Here is a 21,265-nt window from a genome sequence, read left to right on the forward strand (position 1 = left end):
CCAAACTCTCCATATACCTGTTCTTTTTCAAATTCATGGCTTCTTTTCATTAATTGTGTGTGTACATATATATATATATATATATATATGTATATATATATATATATATATACATATATATTACATATTCTACATATGGATATTCATACATACATACATATAATTTTCAGATACATAAATAGGACCTGCTCAGTCTATATAATGTTACTTGTATTATGCCTTCAGAGCTTGTCACTTGGTAATGGACACCCACTGTACTCTCCCTGGGGAACAGCGCTTCTCCTCTCTCAGCATTCCTTAGCTGCCTGTAGTTCTGTAGGGTTGAGGCCTCATCGTTTTCCTGTCCACTTTGGCATGTCTGCTGTTGTCCTTGTTTAGCTCACATTCAGGTGGTGGTGCTGGCGAGACTTGATGGGTGTAGCTTCTGACATTACTAGGAGACAAATCTTACAACAAATTCCATGATCCTCTGACTCAGCATCTTTCCGTCCCGTTTTGCTCAAGGAGAAGGCTTAGCTTTGAGAGTGTTCTGTAGAATACCCACTGGGACTGGGCTCCACACCTCTGCATTCTGACTGGCTGTTGTTTTGTATAATGGTCTCTGAGAAGTTTCTTTGATAGGGGAATGAGGATGCACTGACCTGTGCGTATAAGGACAGATGTTTAGGATGAAGCTAGAAATTTTTCAGGTTTAGTGAAGTGAGGGCTGTAGGCTCTCCTCTCAGATCCATAACTCACTAGCCCTGGGTGGTTGTCTGGGTTTTTGTACTAGCCTGAGTGACCTTGAGTCTAATCAGGGAGCTGTTGGGAGCCACAGGGAACCCCTGCTGCATGCTTAGGGCTGTTGTGCAAGCATGCTGGTCTTTGTTGTGGCTCACAGGTGTCATAGCTGCGGGGGGGGGGGGGGGGGGGACGACTGTCGATTGCCTCCCTCCTTTGGAAGCTTGCAGGACTGGAGTCAGTTCCAGCTCAGGGGCCTCTGGGCCTGTGTCTGAAGTGTGTCGTGTTGTTTCCGAGTTAGGGACTTGCATTCCGCCTCTAGGGTTTCCAAGGGCAATAGCAATAGTCTGTGATGATGAGGAAGTCTCTTGGGTAGTTCTGAGCAACACCTCAAAAGAGGCCATCTCATGCCTGGTGTGGAACTTTGGAAGGAGCATTGTCAGCCCAAATGGGAAAATTTCATTTAAACTATTTATACACAGACTTAGTATATTACAGAGTTTATTTTGTTTTGTGTTTGTGTAGGTAGGTAGTTAATAGTATCATTCCTTGTGCCCTTTTTAGACCTCCTTAATCTTACTGTATCTCTCTCTTACTTTTGTATTTATCTTCTTCCCACCTCCCTAGTTCGTGCCCCTCATCTTTCCAGTTTTCCCTATCAGATCCCGTGTGCTCTGCTGTTCTCTCTGTTGTTCCTGACTCTACCGCCCTAGCAATAGTCCCTTTCTGTAGTGTGTGTTTCTGTAGTTTTCCAGAATATGTGCTCACATCTAAAGAGTTGGGGCTTGGAGCCTCAGAACAAGGAGAGCATGGTATGATGTCTGTCTGTCTTTCTGGGTCTAGTTCCACCCACTCACCTGGAGAGCATGATGTCTGTCTGTCCTTCTGGATCTAGTTCCACCCACTCACCTGGAGAGCATGATGTCTGTCTGTCCTTCTGGATCTAGTTCCACCCACTCACCTGGAGAGCATGATGTCTGTCCTTCTGGCTCTAGTTCCACCCACTCACCTACAAAGTCCATGGTTTCATTTCTTTTTGCTGCTGCACAGTATTCCAGGTGTGCATTATGTCACATTTCCCTTGTCCTTTCACCAGCTGAAGGACATTTGGGTTGTTTCCATTTCCCAGCTATTGTGAACAGCAGCAGTCAGCAAGAACCATGCCAAGCAAGTATCTGGGAAGTGGGATGTACGGCTCCTTTGGGCAGATGCCAACAAGTAGAACGGCAGGCTCATATGGTAGATTTAGTCTAGCTTTTTGAGAATTCTCCACAGATGTGAGATTGCCAGAGTGGCCTAACCAGTTTGCCATCCCACCAACAGTGAGGGAGGGTTCCCTTCCCCGCACTCCTAGAGTTCGTTGTCACTTGTGTTGCTGCTGATCTTTGTCACTGTGACTTGGGTAAAATGAGTCCTCAAAGTTGTTTTGATTTGTATTTTCCAAATTGCTATGGAAAATGAACATTTTTTTTGAAATTTTTTTAGCTTTTTGTTTTTTTTCTTTCTTTTAAGAATTCTCTGTTTAGGTCCCAGCCCCACCTCCCCTGCCCCCATTCCCACCCCTCCCTTTTTAATGAGTTTTGTCTTTTTGACTGTTTGTTTCTTGAGTTCTTTATATGTTTGGGATATTAATCTCCTGTTAGATGGATAGCTGACAGAGATTCTCTCCGGCTCTGTGGGCTTCCGCTTCACCGAGTCGTCTGTCTCTTGAGGCGTACAGCAGCCTTTTATCCTATGAAGTCCCACTTGTCCCTTGTTGGCTTTCCTACACCTGTTTCATGCAAGCTATTACCTGTGTTTTCTTCTGGCAGTTTCAGGTTTAACATTTAGGTCATTATTTCTTAAAATAGTTCTTCGTCCCTCTCTCCCTTCCTTCCTTTCTCCCTCCCTCCCTCCCTATCTCTCTCTTTCTTTCTTTCTTTCTTTCTTTCTTTCTTTCTTTCTTCAGACAGCGTCTCACCATGCATTCATGATCCTTCTGACTTGGCCATCTGTGTGCTGGGGTCACAGGTCTGTGCAGCCATGCTCAGCTTCTTGAACTGTCATTCTGACCCTGTGTCCTTCCTTTCCTCCTGAGACCCCAGCATGTGTGTTAGTGTGCGCTATGACATTGTCTCGGAGATCTCAACTGACTGACTAATCCGCAGATTCGCTGGTTCCTTCCTCTACCAAAGACAATCTGTTGTTCAGCCTTCTAGTATATTTTTATCTTACTCAGTCTTTAACTGCAGAATTCGGTGTCTTTTGTCTTGTACCCTTCGGCCACTTTGTTGCTATTTTCTATTTGACTGGGCATCATTTTCCCAGTCTTCCTTCAGTTTGGGGGCATTATCTTTGTTTTTTAAGACTGTGTTGGACTAGGCAAAAAGAATATGGCATTGGGGCAAGAGAAAATCACAAAGGATGCCTACTGATGACATCACCATCATCCTTGTCATCATTGTTATTTACTTCTAAAGCCAGTGTTCACTCTTGAAATCTGATCAGAAGCTAATACAGGTTGAATATAATTTATCTGAGATGTTTAGGACCAAAACTGCTTCAGGTTTTGTACAGTGGGTTACAGAATTCTTGCTTAGGCCTCAGCACTTGAGCATCCAGAGTCAAAGGTTTTGAGCATCGTTGTTGGGGCAGAAAAAAATCTCAGATTTTGTATTTTTTAATTAGGGATGCTCATTACATAGTATTATACAACAAGAGGAAATATCACTCAAATGCAACATTTTTAAAACTTATTTAACAGGAATGGAGAGATGGTTCAGCAGTTAAGAGCACTGGCTGCTCTTCCAGGGGACTTGGGTTCAGTTCAGTTCCCAACACCTACATGATAGCTCACAAGTGTCTGTAACTCCCCTTCCAGGGGATCTGACACCCTCAGACAGGCATACAAACAGGCAAAACACCCATGTGCATAAATTTTTTTAAAAAAAAATTGTTTAGGGGAGCCAGAGAGATGACTCAGGGGTTAAGAGTACTGGCTGCTCTTCCAGAGGACCTGTGTTCAATTCTCAGCACCCATATGGAACTGTCTGTAGCTCCAGTTCCAGGGGATCTGACACTGTCACACAGACATACATGCAGGCAAAACACCAATTCATATACAATAAGAATAAACAAATCGCTTAAAAAAAAAGAAGAAGAAGAACTGATATACCTGAATGTGTAATTAAACCTTGAGATAAAGGGTTTAGTTTTGTTTTTAATTTTATCATTTGTTAGGGGTTCGTCTGAAACTCAGAAAGCCTTTCCATCTCTTCTAAAATATTTCTCAGGCATTTGGGCGTCAATACTGCACTAGATGGCTCGGATGCAACTCCGAGTGGCATTTACAGGAACATGCAAGGGTGACTTGTAATCACGACTATTCATGTAAATGTGTCTGTGTCTCTCTCTCCTAGGTATGTAAAAGAAGGAGATACGGTGTCTCAGTTTGACAGCATCTGTGAAGTTCAAAGTGACAAGGCCTCTGTCACCATCACCAGCCGTTACGATGGCGTCATTAAGAGGCTCTATTACAATCTAGATGATATCGCTTATGTGGGGAAACCACTGATCGACATTGAGACAGAAGCTTTAAAGGGTGAGCGTGTCTGGCCACATTCATTACTGCTTTCCTTTTGTGCTGACTCCCAGTATAAAACAGTCCCTGCCCGGCATGGTGAGGTGGAGGCAGGAAGATTGTGAGTTCGAAGCCAGCTTAAGCTACAGAGCGAGTTTTTGGTTTTTTTGTTTTTGTTTTTGTTTTTGTTTTTTCGAGACAGGGTTTCTCTGTATAGCCCTGGCTGTCCTGGAACTCAGAAATCTGCCTGCCGCTGCTTCCCAAGTGCTGGGATTAAAGGTGTGCCCCACCACCACCCGGCCTACATATCGAGTTTAAAGCTATCCTTGGCTACAGAGAAACTCTGTCTCAAATAGGATAATTCTAAGTTATGAAATCTGGGTTGAGGATTTAGATCAGAAAACTAGGAAGTCTGAAAAGACTTTCCATGATACCTGATTATCTTTCAATCCAATACCACAGCAAAAACCTGTACAGTAAGACTTCATCTGTCTGATGTCTGCCCTCTGGAAACTTTGATGTTCAGTGAAGCAAGAAGCTCTCTCAGGGACTAGTGACCGAGGTCCCGAACATTGATCAGTAAGAGCACAAACTGGAGTCTAGAGAAACTAAATCTAACATAGTAGGACAGCAGATTCAATGTCTCAGATCTGGAGTCCTCCCAGGCTTGGCCTCTGTGCAGATGGCCAGTGGTGATGCGTCGCAGCAGGACTTTGTGTAGGAGGAGGCGTCACCTGTGAGACCCAAGAGTGGAGGGAGAGCTCCAGAGTTGCAGGAGAGAGAGCACACCTGTGACGACCTAAGGACAACTCACTCGGCCCCAAACCTTAAAAATTCCACGGCACATCTCAGGGTTGCCCTGTTTCCCATCTGAGCAATCCAGAGTTAGTCATAGACCAATAACTGTGAAGTGTGTGTGTGTGTGTGTGTGTGTGTGTGTGTGTGTGTGTGTGTGGTATGTACTTGCTAATGTGTGTGTGTGTGTGTGTATGTGTGTGAGCATGCATGCAGAGGTTGCTATCCAGGGTCTTCTTCTATCACTTCCCACCTTCTCTGAGGGACTGTGTCTCACTGAAGCCGGGGCACATCAGTTCAGTCCTGCTTCCTGGCAATGAACTCCAGATATGTTTGTTTCCCCCATCTTCCCCCTCCGTGCTGGGGTCACTGACACACACTGCAACACCTGACATTCATGGGGTGCTGAGGAGCCAAGCTCAGGTCCTTATGCTTGCATGACAAGTGCTTTACTGACACAGCCCTCTGGCCAACCCCGCCACTAAGCTTTTGAAGAGATGTTTTCTGACTGATGCTGTCTAACCTTGTTTCCAGATTCAGAGGAAGATGTTGTTGAAACCCCCGCTGTGTCCCATGATGAGCACACTCACCAAGAGATAAAAGGCCAGAAAACACTAGCAACGCCTGCAGTGCGTCGGCTGGCAATGGAAAACAATGTGAGTCTTCTTAAAAGTGAAGTTTGAGACTACATAGAAAGTATACATTTGTATCTCTGAAAAAAAAAAAAAAAAGCTCTCTGTGAAATGGTTTAAGCTGGAATTAATGAAAGTGGTTCCACCTGGGAGGGGCAGAGATGGCTGCACTGTTACAAGCATCTGCTGCCTCCAGAGGACCTGGGTTCTGTTCCCGGGACCATGGTGGGTGGCTCGCAACCACTACCGTCAACTCCTGCTCTTCTGTATCTGATAGCCGCTTCTGGCACCTAATAACACTTCACACATTTGTGACATAAATTCATTCACGCCAATAAAAATAAAGCACCAGGAAGAAATGGCAGGTCATTGTGAATGCAGCACTTCATATTAATTGAATAATGTGGTATCGTTTTCCTTCCCCAGAGCCCAGTAGCAGTAGCAGTTAACATTTCTTAAATATTTCTAAATACCAGTGTCTTGGGGCTGGGGTGATAGGTGGCTTAGACGGTGAAATGCTTAGTGCGCAGAGCTGAGCCCTCCAGCACTCACAAAAGAAGCCTGGCATGGTGGTGCGCATGTGTGATTCCAACTTTCAGGATGAAGAGCTTACAGGAGCCCTGGGGCTCTATGGCAAGCCAGTCCGGTCTCAGCTGGCAAACTTCAGATGTAGTGAGAGACGCTGCCTCAAAAAAGTAAGCTCTTGAGAAATGACACCAGAGGTTAGCCTCTGACCTCCACATGCACAGGCTCGGGTGTGAACGTGTACCCACCCTCGCATGAGCACACACATACACAGGAACACAGCAAACAAGCACACATGTACACACCAGCATTTTAGCTTAGGTCGCCTAGAGACACCGTTTAAGAATGTGGATGCCTGTGATTGGTTTCTTAAAGAAGCAAGAGTCTGTAAAGGGAAGGAGAGTGTAGCAAAGGGGAGAGACTTAAGAGTGGGAAAGAAATGGACAAGGCAACAAACCTCTACCAACCTGTGCTGAGACTCGAGAGTTGTGTTGCCTTTGTCCATCTGTAAGTTACTCAGCTCTCCATAACTCCAACAGAATCCCCCAAATAAACCACCTTCTAAAGAAGAGATGTTTAAGTTGGCTCCTAGCTTCCTGGTCTTCAGTTCATGAGCCATCAGCCGCCTTGTCCTAGGTGTGTGGTGCTGCAGCACATGGTGTGCACAGATGTGGACGCTTACTCTCCTCAGAGATGGGGACGAAAAGGCCACCCACAGTCCCCTTTGATGACACACCCATAGTAACTGGAAAATCTCCCCGTAGACTCCAACTCAAAGTTTCCACATTGTCCCACCTCCACTAAATTAAACCAGTCCTTTATTTTATTTATTTTTTATGTTTATGTATGCATGCTTTAAAAAAAAAAAGAAAGAAAGAAATAGGATCTCATTATGTGGTCCAAGCTGGCCTCAAATCATTATATAGCCCAGGCTATCCTCATAATCTCTACTCCTCTACCTCAGTCTTCAGAGCGCTGGAATTATAGGCAATCCCCACCGTATTCTGCTGAGCACAAACCTGGAACACAGACATTCCAGATCCAAACTGCAGCCTTTTCTGTGCTGTGTGGTGGCTAACAGGCCTGGCAGCATGGCTCCCTGACACTGATAGGAATTTAGATGTCTCAATTAGCCTCACAGATAAGGAGCTACTGTGAAACCTACAGTGGGACGGTTGCCAGCGCAGTCACACAGCCAACAGTGCAGTGAGGCCAGAGTTTATCAGGGGCTGTTGTCGCCTCAGAAGCGCTGGTGCCGCACAGCAGCCTTCCCATCCATTACCTCAAGCTTCTCCGTGCCAGGCCCCAGACACGATAGCGCAGATGTTTACAACAGCCCTCCAGGGTGTTTGGATCCTCACTGTTGCTGGTGAGAAAGGACCGGGAGGTGTGTTAACTTGTCCAAGCCCAAAGTAAGTGGCCGACCTGGGAGACTGAGGCGAGTTCTGTTTACACAGCTGAGTTCTTCCCACTCCGCTGTGATGCAGAGAATTTCTGAGAGAAGTATAGTTGTTACCGTGAGGGGAAAAAAAAACCCAAAAGTTTGTATTGTGCGCATGTGTAATTGAGCTGTGGAAGTGCCAGGACAGTTCTGCTTGTGGGGAGGACTCTGTGATGTGTTCTGCCTTGTGTTCTCAAGAGCAGATGGTCCACAAACTGATTTACACCCCAGCCCGTGTTAGGGGTTTTAAATAGGAGCTATATATCTCAGGCTCACTGGCACTTCCTATTGTAGCCCAGTCTGGCCTTAAATTCACAATGCCTCTGCTTCCGATTATAAACCTGGGTTACCACAGCTGGCTTCTCTGTGGCTTCTCTTTACATTCAGATTTTGTTTTTGTTTTTTAACTTATTCTTTTCATTCAGTACATCCCTGTCAGAGTTTCCCCTCCCAGTCAATGTTGTCCCTCCATACCCCCTGCCCAGATCCACTCCTCCTCATTTCCCTTCAGAAAAGTGCAGGCCTCTCAGAGACATCAACCGAGCACAGTGTAACAAAACACCCTAAGCCTGGGGACAAACCCTCCCGTCAAGGCTCTGCAAGGCAGCACAGTAGGAGGAGGACAAGAGTCCCTGGAGCCGGGGAGAAGAGTCAGAGACACACCCATTCCCACTGTTAGGAGTCTCACAGGAATACCAAGCTTACAACCCGATCATAGGCAGAGGGCTAGTGCAGACCTTGCGGGCTATGGGATTGCTGCTTCCGTCTCTGGGCTCCTGTGAGCCCTGCTTGCTTGTTCTGTGGGCTGTGTTCTCCTGGTGTCCTGAGCCCTCCGGCTCCTACACTTTTCCTTTCTATCTTCTGTGGGGTTCCCCTTGTTCCCAGGGTAGGAACCCGGTAGAGATCTCCAATTTGGGCTCTCTTTCCACCTAGTGTGTCGCTGTGGTCTCTGCACCCACTCCTGTCATTGCCAGAGGAAACCTCTGTGATGACACTGGGCTAGGCTCCTGTCTTAGTCAGGGCTTCTATTCCTGCACAAACATCATGACCAAGAAGCAAGTTGGGGAGGAAAGGGTTTATTCAGCTTACACTTCCATGCTGCTGTTCATCACCAAAAGAAGTCAGGATTGGAACTCAAGCAGGTCAGGAAGCAGGAGCTGATGCAGAGGCCATGGGGGGATGTTCCTTACTGGCTTGCTTCCCCTGGCTTGCTCAGCTTGCTCTCTTACAGAACCCAGGACTACCAGCCCGGTGACGGCACCACCCACAATGGGCCCTCCCCACTTGATCACTAATTGAGAAAATGCCTTACAGCTGGATCTCATGGAGGCATTTTCTCAAGGGAGGCCTCCTTTCTCTGTGATAACCCCAGCTTGTGTCAAGTTGACACACAAAACCACCCAGTACAGCAACCGATAACGTTCATATCTTAAAAAAAAAAAATCAATATATATTAACTATACAAAGTAGTGAGTTTCACTAATAAGCAATAAGAATATATGAGAAGGAATGTCAGAAATGACTCAACGGTAAAGATGCCTTGCTGCACAGAGGACCCGGAGTTGATTCACAGAACCTACATGTCAGCCAGCAGCTGGCTGTAACTCTGGTCCTAGGGGATGTGGCCCATACCTCAGGAGGCAGAGGCAGGTGGATCTCTGTGAGTTCAAGGCCATCCTCACCTACACAGTAAGTTCCAGACCAGCTAGGACTATTCAGAGGGACCTGACTTTAAAAAAAAAAGAAAAACAAAGAAAGAGACAAAGAATAATGGGGAGATTTAGAGACTTTGGAGATTTAAATGGACAAATGAACAACAGTGTGTAAAAGTAACAACTGTGTGTAAAACTGTGTGTAAAACAGTGTGTAAAAGTAACAACTGCTTACCCAGAGGTCCTGAGGCTTGTTTCTTAAATGATGAAAATGTTCCTCAAACAAAGTTACTGGGGAAAATGTTTACATATATATATATGTATTATATGTGTGTGTGTGTGTGTGTGTGTGTGCATTGGTTTTTCAAAACAGGGTTTCCCTGTGTATCCCTGGCTGTCCTGGGCTGCAGGGCTACTCTTATTTTTTAAGAATATGTGTGTGTGTGTGTGTGTGTGTGTGTGTGTGTGTGTGTGTTTAGCCCTGGCTGGCCTGGAACTCAGCCATCCGCCTGCCTCTGCCTCCCGAGTGCTGGGACTAGGCTTGTGCCATCACTGCCTGGCTTTTCTGCTCCATCTTTAAACGTTGATGGTAAGTTTATTCTTAACACCAAAATGTATTCTGTTTTAGATTAAGCTGAGTGAAGTTGTTGGCTCAGGAAAAGATGGCAGAATACTTAAAGAAGATATTCTCAGCTTTTTGGAAAAGCAGACAGGAGCCATACTGCCTCCCTCACCAAAATCTGAAATCACACCACCTCCACCACAGCCCAAAGACAGGACCTTTCCCACGCCGATAGCAAAGCCTCCAGTGTTCACAGGCAAAGACCGAACAGAGCCAGTGACAGGTAACAGCAGTGATATGAAGCGGTGTAATTTACTTTGGGGAATTGTCTCAGGAGACGCATCTTCATCGTATGATATTTTTGATTGCCTTTTGAGCCTGGATCTCACTGTGTAGCCCTAGAACTCCATATGTAGACCAGGCTGGCTGTGTACTCACAGAGATCTTCCTGCCTCTGCCTCCCCGACGCTGGGGATTAAAGGCGCGGACCACCACGCCTGGCTTTCAGTTCTCACTAACAGAAAATTTCAAACTCATCATGAAATTACCATAATACAATGGTACAGTTTTTCTATTTTTGTATTGAAAAATAATATTGTCAGGTTTATATAAAACGACTGGCTTTCTTGTAGGCTTCCAGAAGGCAATGGTGAAGACCATGTCTGCAGCCCTGAAGATTCCCCACTTCGGGTATTGTGATGAGATTGACCTTACTCAACTGGTTAAGCTTCGAGAAGAGCTGAAACCTGTTGCTTTGGCGCGTGGAATCAAACTCTCCTTCATGCCCTTCTTCTTAAAGGTGAGTTTCACTCATCCCAGGCCAGGCCCCAGAGGGGATGGTGCCACTTGGTCTTGTAAAGATGCAGCAGATTAGAATTAAAGTACTGCTTTATGCCATATCGTCAGACTTGGGGGGAAAAAAGTCCAAACGCACCCTCTTTGATTCATAGGAATTTATACAGTTGAAAGCTGTATTATATTTTTAATCTGCTTACCTCTTTCTCTAAGATTTATTTTATGTTTAAGTTACATTTACCTATTTATTTAGTGTGTGTGAGTGTGCGTGCTGTGTGTGAGTGTATACTTGTGTGTTTATGCACTCAAGTGCACTCAAGGGGACAACTTATAGGAGTCCGTTTTCTTCTTCTACCTTGTGAGTCCCAGGGATTGAACTCGGGTTGTCAGGAGGAAAAGTGCCTCGCTCAGCTCACTGAACCACCTCGCCAGCCCAAGAGTTTGTTTGTTTGTTTGTTTGTTTGTGTTTGAGGCAGAGTTGCATCCCTGGCTGGCTTGGAACTTATGATGTAGACTGCTTTCAAACTCAGACATCAACCTGCCTCTGCCTCCCAAGTGCTGGGATTAAAGACATATACCACAATGCCTGGCTGTTTGTGTGTGTGTGTGTGTGTGTGTGTGTGTGTGTGTGTGTGTTTGTGTTCATGTATGTACCCACAGAGGCTAAAAGAGGGTGACAGTCAGATCTCCTGGAGCCAGAGTTAGCAGGCAGTGGCGAGTCATTCAGCTGGGGTCCTCTGTAGGTGTAGTGCATGCTCCTAAGTACAGAGCCGTCTCCCCACTTGAAGCTAGGAAGAGAACCCTGCTGACAGTTGAGGGAAGCCTGAAAGAGAGGGGAAGAGGAAAGTTCCAGTTTGAGCTGAAAGGAGACATGAAGTGGCCACACATAACAGTAGTATTCGTTTCCATGTCTTCAACACATCCACGGGGAGGCTTCTGAGTGTGGCACTGCTGGGTCACTGGCAGTGACATTAACAGCCACTGCAAAGCAGCTACCGTGTGTCAGGCTTCGGTAAGCAAGCTCCAGACAGCTATCCCTTACATCTCAGTGGTATTCCAGATGTGCAGATAGTACATTCTCCACTTCCCTCTGAAGAAAACTGGGCCTCAGAGTGGCTGACAGTCTTCTCACGGACGTTCTAGTCTGCTCTGGTCCTGCTCTGGCCTCTCCTCATTCGACATGGCTCCTCCCGCCCTTTCTTCACAGTCTGCCAGGACAAATCATCTTTCACTCAAATTGAATCGGATCCCGATTCTTTCAGCAGTTTCCCTTCAGTGCCTTTAGGATGATTTCCCAAGTCCTTAGTGTGGCCTACAAGTCTCTGCTGGCTACCCCTCCAGTCTCCTCAAAACCACTCTCTGCCCACTCTGTTTTAATCACATTGAGCTGAAATATCCACCAGGTCTCTCCCTCTGTCTCTCTGTGTCTCTCTGTCTCTGTCTCTCTCTCTGTTTCTCTCTCTTCTCTCCCTATTTTGTTTTGTTTGTTGTTTTTTGCAACAGTTTCACTAGCTAGCCCAGGCTGGCCTGAAACTCACAGTCCTGCCCCAGCCTTCCTAGTGCTGAACTGAGATTACAGGCATGAGCCATCTCTCCTGGCCTCCTCTTTCAAATATCTGTGCATTTTAAATATGGGATCCGTTCAGATATAGACTCCAGAATCCCTCTGTGGCTCCCACTGTCACCACATGCTATTGCTGCCCACTGTGGTGCGCTTTAGTGTGCTGCTGTTGTTAGCCTGGTTCCCTTCTCCAGATACTGAGCCCCTGAGACACAATGTGTTCTCCTTTAGCATCTGCCCTGCAAATGGATAATCTCTAAGCATGGAAGGTCATGGATGTCTCCAAATGAAGGTGGGGGGAGGGCATCTGGACTCTGTTAGGGGTAGAGAATCACCTATAGAGGTGTCACTCAAAGTTGTGTGAATGAGAGGGCAGCTCGGGGCTTTACAGCAGTAGGTAGAACCTGAATTAGCAAGGAAAGTGGTGATAGCATGAGCTCCTTAGAAGACAGATAATTGGTTTCCATTACTGTATAGCAAACTAACTACTCCCAAATTTAATGGAATAAAGCATCGGTTGTTTATGGATTCTCATGAGGTAAACTGGGTATGAGTCTGCTGACCTTGGCAGGAATCTCTCCCTTCTACAGAAACTTGCAGTTGGCCAGAGGGTGACTGTTGTAGGAAGGCCCAGCAGGGATGGCCCCTTCTCTTCTGTACTGTCTTCCTTCTCCTCAGCGTGCTCCTCTGTCTCAGCCCTGGAGCAGGTGAAGAGAAACAGCAGAAGTGCTGAGGCTTTTTTGTTCCCCATTCTGCCTCCCAGGGAAAGACCTGGCCCCTTCTGAAGTCAGGATAGACCAGCTCTCAGACAACTGGGTCTCTTTTACCGCTGTGTTTCTTCATTGTTCATTGAACTTGTTCTGTTCCCACTGGCCAAAGCCAGTCACCTGACTAAGCTGGGAGCTTAACTACCAAAGGGTGCAGATGCACACAGGGTGTCATGAAAAGCTAGAGTCATTACTTCAGCCTCCACACTCAGAGACAAGGACAATGCTTTAAGCAGATAGGTAGCAGTTTGTTTCGCCAAGGTTAAACAGGAGAGAGTTAGTAACAGGCTGTTAGCATAATAACCACAGGGCCTTGAGTTTGCCAAGGCCCTGCAGAGGCAAGACCTGTGGGCTGTTAGCTGAGGAGGTGTAGGGATTAGAGACCCTGAGATAGTCTGGTAAGAGGCAGCCTGCAGAAGAGAAGGTGATAAAGAGGTGGTAAAAAATATAGCCTTCTTCCTCTGTAAAAGAAGGCTGAGGGAACGTTTCACCCCCTCAAGGAAGCAGGGGGCTGATTATACCCTGAAAGAGTGAACTGGGGAAGGGAAGTAGAGGAAATGTGTGGGGTGGACTGTTGGAGAAAGGCCCAGCATTAGGGGAACTGAGAGGAAGACTGGCAAGAGGGCACCACCCTGTCTTCCTGACCCTCCCCATCCTGCCTCCCGGGGAAAGACCTGGCCCCTTCTGAAGCCAGGATAGACCAGCTCTCAGACAACTGGGTCTCTTTCACCGCTGTGTTTCTTCATTGTTCTAGCTAAATGAATAATAATCTCTTGGTATTTTCAAAAATAAGTTTTGCGAATTTTATTTTAAATTTAAATGTAAATTTTAAAACCTTTAAAAATACTACAAAGTATGAAATGTGGGATATATATCTATATCTACATATCTTGTATTATCATTTGCAAAAATATTATACTCAAACCTCCATTTCTATTGGTCCTACTTTTGACTAACTTCAGGTGTGGATTTTTATTTGCTTATTCTTGTTCTTGTTCTTGGTTCCTGGCTGGCCTGAACTTGCTTCTATAGAACAGACTGTCTCAGTCACAAGAGACTCCATAGCCACAGCCTGTTGTAACTACACTAGTCACTATGAAAGATCTCCGTCTAAACCGTCTTTGAATGTCCTGAACATTTGGGATCAGGGAGACATTTCGAAGTTAGGGAACTCAGCCCATGCGCAGGAGAGAATGATATGAAGACAAAGGAAGTTTAAAGAGCAGGGGAGGGGTGGAAGGGGGCAAACAGGAATGTGTGCCTGCCAGCAGGTGGGCTCTGCCAGCTCTGCCCCTGACCAGGCCAAGGGCACCCGTGGAACCCGTGGCCTCTAATGATCGCTTTGAAATTACTGCCCTGTGTCCCTTCCTGCATGGTTATATTGAAAGTCCCCTTCCTGTTTGCAGGTGACCTGCCCGTTGCATCGTTTGTTTCTCCATGGTTAGGGCATCCTAGCTTCACCTTGGTTAGAGATCCGAGTTTCTGGAAGGGAGAAAGCTGTGTGCGCGTGGCCTTGAGTTCGAGCTCTCTTTCCCTCTGCCCGGCTACCTTCTGTCACCTGCAGTCCTCCATGCCTGTGTGAGGCCAGAGTGTTCATGGCGACTTCTCTTTCCTGTTAACAGGCTGCTTCTCTGGGACTCCTGCAGTTTCCTATCCTCAATGCCTCCGTGGACGAGAACTGCCAGAACATCACCTACAAGGTTGGCTATGCATTTTGAAAATCTTCGATTTAATAGAAGATAGGCTACTCAAACACTGGCCCTTTTTCAGACAGGAAAGAAAGGTATATAGCATAGGCCATTAAACTTAGGCTTCAGTCTGTTGGCTTTGCTTTTGCTGTTTAATAAGGATTTTGTTCAGCTGTGCAGTGTCCCCTTCAAAAGTCTTGTTGATTTCCCATTTAATATAGCGGAACTACCCTGGTAGTAGCACACGCCTTTAATCCCGGCACTCAGGAGGCAGAGGCAGGTGGAGCTTTGTGAGTTCAAGGCCAGCCTGGTTTACAGAGAGAGAGTTCCAGGATAGCCAGGGCTACACAAAAAAAACATTGCCTTGAAAAACCAAAATAATAAACAAACAAATAAACAAATAAGTGGAATTATAAGTGTGTGAGGCAGTGAAGAGTTCCCCGTGTGACTCAGCATCCCAGAAGCTTGGCCTCTCGAGATTACAGTGTGGACTCTGAAAAAGAGAGCAGTTGCTAAAAAGTGTGTGTAGGTAGGCATGTATGTCTGCATGTGCTATGTGCCCGTGAGTGCAGGTGCCTTGGAGGCCAGAGGCCTCCGCTCAGCTGGAGGGATGGACTGTAGAGAGCCTCCCGATGTAGGTGCTGGGAACTTAATTTGGGTCATCTGGACAGACAGCACGTGCTCTTAACCACTGAGCCATCTCTCCAGCCCAAAAGAGTAATTCATCATTCTTTTTTTTTCGAGACAGGGTTTCTCTGAGTAGCCCTGGCTATCCTGGAACTCACTTTGTAGACCAGGCTGGCCTCAAACTCAGAAATCCGCCGGCCTCTGCCTCCCAAGGGCTGGGATTAAAGACGTGCACCACCATGCCCGGCTATAATTTTTTTTTTTAAGTAATACATTTAGATCCAGGTTGAGTGAGGTCTTCAGTTTGGAGTGAAAGTGTCTTAAGACAAAATTCTTGCCGTATTAATTCCTATATTCACTTCTCCTTACCTTAGCAATCCTCAGCTCGTAGTCAGGTTAGGGAGAGTCAAGACGGTTGCTCAGTGGTTAGTGCTGACACAGCACCACCAAAACACAGAGACCAAGGGTTCATGCGCTTAGGTAGTATAGGGATCGGGTCAAAGCCCTTCAGTGTGCCTAATACAGTGGACTGTTTATTTTCATCTTAATCCTTCCTAATTAAATGTAGCTTGTTTTTAAAAACTTAGAAAAAAATGTTTGCTTTCAATCCTGTGGCCTCAGATAATTTCCTGTTCACAATGATAGTCTTCCAGGAATTCATTGAAGTAATACATATTTTTCTTTAATTTGCTTTTCTCTTTTTCATTTAAGTATTGTGGATATCATCATAAGTCAATAGATATGATATGGTCATGTATTTCCTCCGTGACCTTCTGGCAAATACGCTGATTGTTACGAAACCACATGATGCTGTCGCCTGGTTAACTCCTTCATCCTTTTGCATTGATTCCCTTAGCTCCATTTTTTACAATTACTGTATGTGTCTTCTAAAATAGTCTTTTAAGTTTGGTTAAGTTATTTTGCTTATTTTACATTTATTTTATCTTGGGTAGGGCACTGGTGCCACTTCCCCACCCGGATTCCAGAGTTTCCGCTCAGGTGGGCAGCTAGCACCCACACCCACTGCTCTCTCGTTCCCCAAAACCCTTCCTTCCAAGTTACTTCCATTCTAGTGAAAATAGTGACTTTCATCATTTGGCCTTCTGGCTTTGTAAGATATGATCTTGCCAGACGGCACAAGCAGGCTTCAAACCATCGCTCTTCCTTCCTCAGCCTCCTGGATATTCAGATTACAGGCGTAGGGTGTCTATACTTGCTTGGCAAAATAGTTTGGTATCTTTGTTTTAGAAGGCAGCAGAGTTTATCTTTTCTTTGCTGTAAGTTATGTATTAAACATTTTACTGGGGGCTGGAGAGATGGCTTAGCGGTTAAGAGAACTGACTGCTCTTCCAGAGGTCCTGAGTTCAATTCCCAGCAACCACTTGGTGGCTCACAACCATCTGTAATGGGATCTGATGCCGTCTTCTGGTGCGTCTGAAGACAGCTACAGTGTACTCACATAAAATAAGTAAATAAGTCTTAAAAAAAAAAGTCCTACTAAATAATTTTTTTCCTTCCTAGGCTTCTCACAACATTGGGATAGCAATGGACACTGAGCTGGGGTTAATTGTCCCCAATGTGAAGAACGTTCAGGTCCGCTCTGTATTTGAGATCGCCATGGAACTGAACCGCCTCCAGAAACTGGGCTCTTCCGGTCAGCTCGGTACCACCGACCTTACAGGAGGGACATTTACTCTTTCCAACATTGGATCAGTAAGTCATGCTACTCACAGTTATAAGTGTAACTTGAATTTCGGATCACCTGGTCCAGTAAAATACAGCTTGTAATCTATCGGGCATTCCCTGAAAGCTAAATTTTCCCACTCTTCTCAGATCGGTGGAACCTATGCCAAGCCAGTGATATTGCCACCGGAAGTAGCCATTGGTGCCCTGGGAGCGATTAAGGTATGTGTAGTGAGGAACTGCAGGACAATCTTAGTAAGCTGGAAGACTAAACATGAGGAAGACTCAGTGTTGAAGGTTATCTCCCACTTTGCAGTTTGCATTGTGTTGGGTAGCTCAGTCCGCCCTTTCCTTCCCTCTCTTGAACTAGATCAGAGGTCACTGTGCCATCCCAGCTGGCTCAGATGCCGGGTCCTGCCATGCTGTTCACCCGCTGGGATTACAGCTGTATGCCACCATGCCTGGCAAGATGCTGATTTCTTGGTCTTCAAGGCACTTGTATTTTGAACAATAATCTCGGTGGCTTAAAGAAAAATGATCTGTGGCCATGTTTTAGAACTCTTAGAATAGAGGGACAGGGCTATGACACTGTGTGTGTGTGTGTGTGTGTGTGTGTGTGTGTGTGTGTGTGATGCTCCACACACAAACTACAGCACTTGTGTAGAGGTCAGAGAGCAATTAAGGAATCAGTTCTCTCCTTCTACCATGTGGGTTCTAAGGTTCAAACTCAGGTAATGAGGCTTGGCAGCAAACACCTTTATCTGTTGAGCCATCTTGCCAGGCCTGTCTATTAAATCTAATAAGTTAGAACTTACATTTTGTATATTTCTTATTAATAGCTGAGGGGTTTTGTTTCTCTCTCTCTCTCTCTCTCTCTCTCTCTCTCTCTCTCTCTGTGTGTGTGTGTGTGTGTGTGTGTGTGCATGTCTTCATGTGCTTAGAGGCTAAAGTGTGTGTGGGTGTTCCGCTGTATCACTCTGCACCTGTGACCCATTCCTTTGACCCATGATCTCTTGCTGAACCTGGAGCTTGAGATGAGTTTTGGCTAGGCTGGCAGTCAGCAAGCCTGAGCCAACCCTTCTGTCCCCATCGTCCTGCTCTGGACTCACAGGTGTGTGTAGGTCACACCCAGGTTACTGCTTAGGTCCTGGGATCTGAATGCTAGTCCTCATTCTGGCTCAGCAACTGTTCTTAGTGCTGAGCGGAACGAGGTCTGTGGCCCCAGTAGCTGATTTTTAATGTACATTTTGCTTTTTTATCATTTACTTGATACCACAGACGGAACTTGCACATGCGAGTCAAAAACTCTGTCAGTATGCTACTCCCAAAGCCCTTGTGTATGTTTTTTCAGAATAGCCCATCATGGCTTGGGATTCTCATTTTTAAGCTGGAGAAACCCTGCTTCTTATTGCATGCTGTCTGTCACCTGCTCTGGCAGTGACCACAGTGGCATCTCCCACCTGTCCCCTACAGTGGTTAGCAGCCTGGCTTTCTGTTCCTCTAACACTCCCATCGTGCCCCAGCTCCTTGTCGCATGTCCTTGCTGCCTTCAGAGAGGAGTCCGTGTACTTCCTTGTCTCAGTTCTCTTCTCTCTGCGAGTATGTAGCACCTGGTGATTAATAAATGTTAACTATTTGAAATCTGGATGAAATGTAATGGAAATATTACATGTGGGGCAGGAGATCCCTTGAAGAAATTAAGACTCAGGATATGACCTCCCAGGGTTGGGGGAAGAGGAGGCAGCATTGTCAGAAGCCCTGGTGGGTGCCCACTCGCCGGCAGGGAGGAGGTGTTTTCTAAACCTCCTACCACTGTTGCCAGATCTTCCTTCCACTATGAGTGAGTGAAAGTTTACCCTTGTTTATTTCTTATTCTCCATTATTTCTAGGCTCTTCCCCGATTTGACCAGAAAGGAGACGTTTATAAAGCACAGATAATGAATGTGAGCTGGTCAGCGGATCACAGGGTCATCGATGGGGCCACCATGTCACGCTTCTCTAATTTGTGGAAATCCTACTTAGAAAACCCAGCGTTTATGCTGCTGGATCTGAAATAATGGCAAACAGGACATCTGTGAACTTTTCGCATTTCCAAAGAGTGTGTGAGGCCTCGCTGAGCCAGCACATACTCTGGTTGCGGCTGCATTAGAAATGGTTTGTGCTGCCTTGGTAGGGCTTTAAAGCACAGTATTTCTCACTGACACATTGGGCTTTCTGCTGGAAAGGAGCGGTGGGTAAGGCTCCCCTGGGTATCACATTGTGTAGGTCAGAGCGGGGCTTCCATTATGGTGCTGAGATCTATGTGTCAGTGAGTTGAAACAAGCAACAAAACAAAATTGATGTCACTAAATGTCACTAATGCCACTGAAGGCGAGTAGCAGTATACATGCAGAACTTGCCCTCTTTCTTTTTAATTTTTAACTGATTTTTTTAATGAAACTTTTAAATTATACTTAATCGGGGAAAAGACTCTGTATGCAAGTATGTTTTCATTTCCCTACAATCGAAGTAACTAATGTACAAAATAAGTGCAATTCTGTTTATCTCTTCAGCTTATGAGACATATACCCTTGCCTTATGTGTAAAGTATCATCTATAAATGTCTTATAGCTATAAATTAGCATTCTTGAAAGGGGGGAGTTATAAGTTGGTCTTAATTGGAGGTTACAACCAAAAAAGCTGTTAAGAGTAGATGTGTAGATGGGTGGATGTGCAGAGCTGTGAGCGAGCTTCCGCATTTTGCTGGGAAATACTTGACTTTGCAAACTCATTTTGTGATATAAAATACCATAAGCATAGCATCACTGTCTTTTTTTCTTTTAATACTTAGAGATTTGTTGCCTTTTGATTTCAGTGACCTTCAGCGAGACACGAGAAAAGGTCTTGGAGTCTGTTCTGTCCTCCCAGCCCTCAGTAGGAGCACGTATTAATAAGAAGAGCCACATGGGAAATTATGGGCATAAAATTAATTTATACAGAAATGCTACTAATGATCATCTTGAAAAAGGTCTACTTTAATCAGATAGCTTCAGGGGGATTCTAATTCAAGGCTGAGAAAGCCTTTATTCCAAGCACTTGAGAAACAAAGACAAGTGGATCTCTGAGTTCGAGGCCAGCCTGGTCTACAGAGTGAGTTCACAGACAGCCAGAGCTATGTAGAGAAACCCTGTATTTAAAAAGAAAAAGGAAGGAAGGAAGGAAGGAAGGAAGGAAGGAAGGAAGGAAGAAAGAAAGAAAGAAAGAAAGAAAGAAAGAAAGAAAGAAAGGAAGAAAAGAAAAGAAAAGAAAAGAAAAGAAATTCAGTATTTTGAAATCTAGGTTTGGAGGTTTTTTCCTTCTAATATTATCTAACTAAGTATATCATGAAAAAAATTACTTATCTAAATGAAAGTTTTGTGGTAGAAAAAATGGTCATTTTAATGCCTGTTTGATTTTTTCCAAAAATGGAACTATGTTATAAATTTAGTAAATGCTGTTTGGTTGGAAATTCCCATCATGAAACCCATTATTTTTACATAAAGAAAATTAACAAAAGAAAACCAATTCCCAATAGGCATTTTGTCCGTAGACCTCTAATCCCCACACAGGCAGGCCTTGTTAGGTCCATAGTGAGACTTCGTCGGAAGGAGGGAAAACTACAGGTAGCGTGGAGGAAACACACTGTTATCTATAATCTAAACATTGTTAACATTCTGATACATGTATCTGTATACATAGGTAAGTATTCTTTTATAAAAATGAAATAATGTATCTACTATTTTATAATTTGATTTTTTAAAAATTTATCCTTATATTATGGATACCTTTATATGTCAATAAACAGTTCCACATTATCATACTTTGTATGCCTTCATAGTAGTTCACTGTGTATATATATATTCATATATATATACATATATATATGTGTGTGTACGTGTGTGTGTGTATTTACTATTTTGTGTGTGTGTGTGTGTGTGTGTGTGTGTGTGTGTGTATTTACTATTTTGTCTGAGTGTGAGTGTGCGTGCTCGGAAGTGCCACAGTGAGTATATGAAAGTCAGAGGACAACCCATGGGATTTGCTTCTCTCCTTCCACCAGCAACCTCTACCTGCTGAGCCATCTCACTGGCCCACCTAGTCAGCGCCTGTTGTGGTTGTCGCATTTCAGTGCTTCTCCCCAAATCATGTATTGCTGTTCGCTTTAGCTGACCTATGCAGAGCTGTCTAGGATTTGAGGATATTAAGGAACAGATGGGCTACAGGTGAGTGCTGCAGACAT

General features: G+C 45.1%; 1 protein-coding gene across 3 annotated transcripts in view; it reads left to right on the plus strand.

The window, feature by feature from the left end:
* The window catches only part of Dbt (dihydrolipoamide branched chain transacylase E2), a 36,912-nt gene extending 16,067 nt beyond the window's left edge, over nt 1-20,845 (plus strand). For all 3 annotated transcript variants that reach the window (NM_010022.4, NM_001357344.1, XM_006500977.4), the window contains 8 exons: nt 4,119-4,300; nt 5,609-5,730; nt 9,953-10,169; nt 10,519-10,685; nt 14,632-14,709; nt 16,846-17,037; nt 17,158-17,229; nt 18,897-20,845. In NM_010022.4, the coding sequence (NP_034152.2) occupies nt 4,119-4,300; nt 5,609-5,730; nt 9,953-10,169; nt 10,519-10,685; nt 14,632-14,709; nt 16,846-17,037; nt 17,158-17,229; nt 18,897-19,064 (1,198 nt within the window). In that variant the 3' untranslated portion in view covers nt 19,065-20,845. The remainder of the gene's footprint in view (nt 1-4,118; nt 4,301-5,608; nt 5,731-9,952; nt 10,170-10,518; nt 10,686-14,631; nt 14,710-16,845; nt 17,038-17,157; nt 17,230-18,896) is intronic.
* Nucleotides 20,846-21,265: the final 420 nt, after the last annotated feature.

The sequence above is a fragment of the Mus musculus genome, chromosome 3 (genome assembly GCF_000001635.26).
Source record: "Mus musculus strain C57BL/6J chromosome 3, GRCm38.p6 C57BL/6J".
Taxonomy (NCBI): Eukaryota; Metazoa; Chordata; class Mammalia; order Rodentia; family Muridae; genus Mus; species Mus musculus.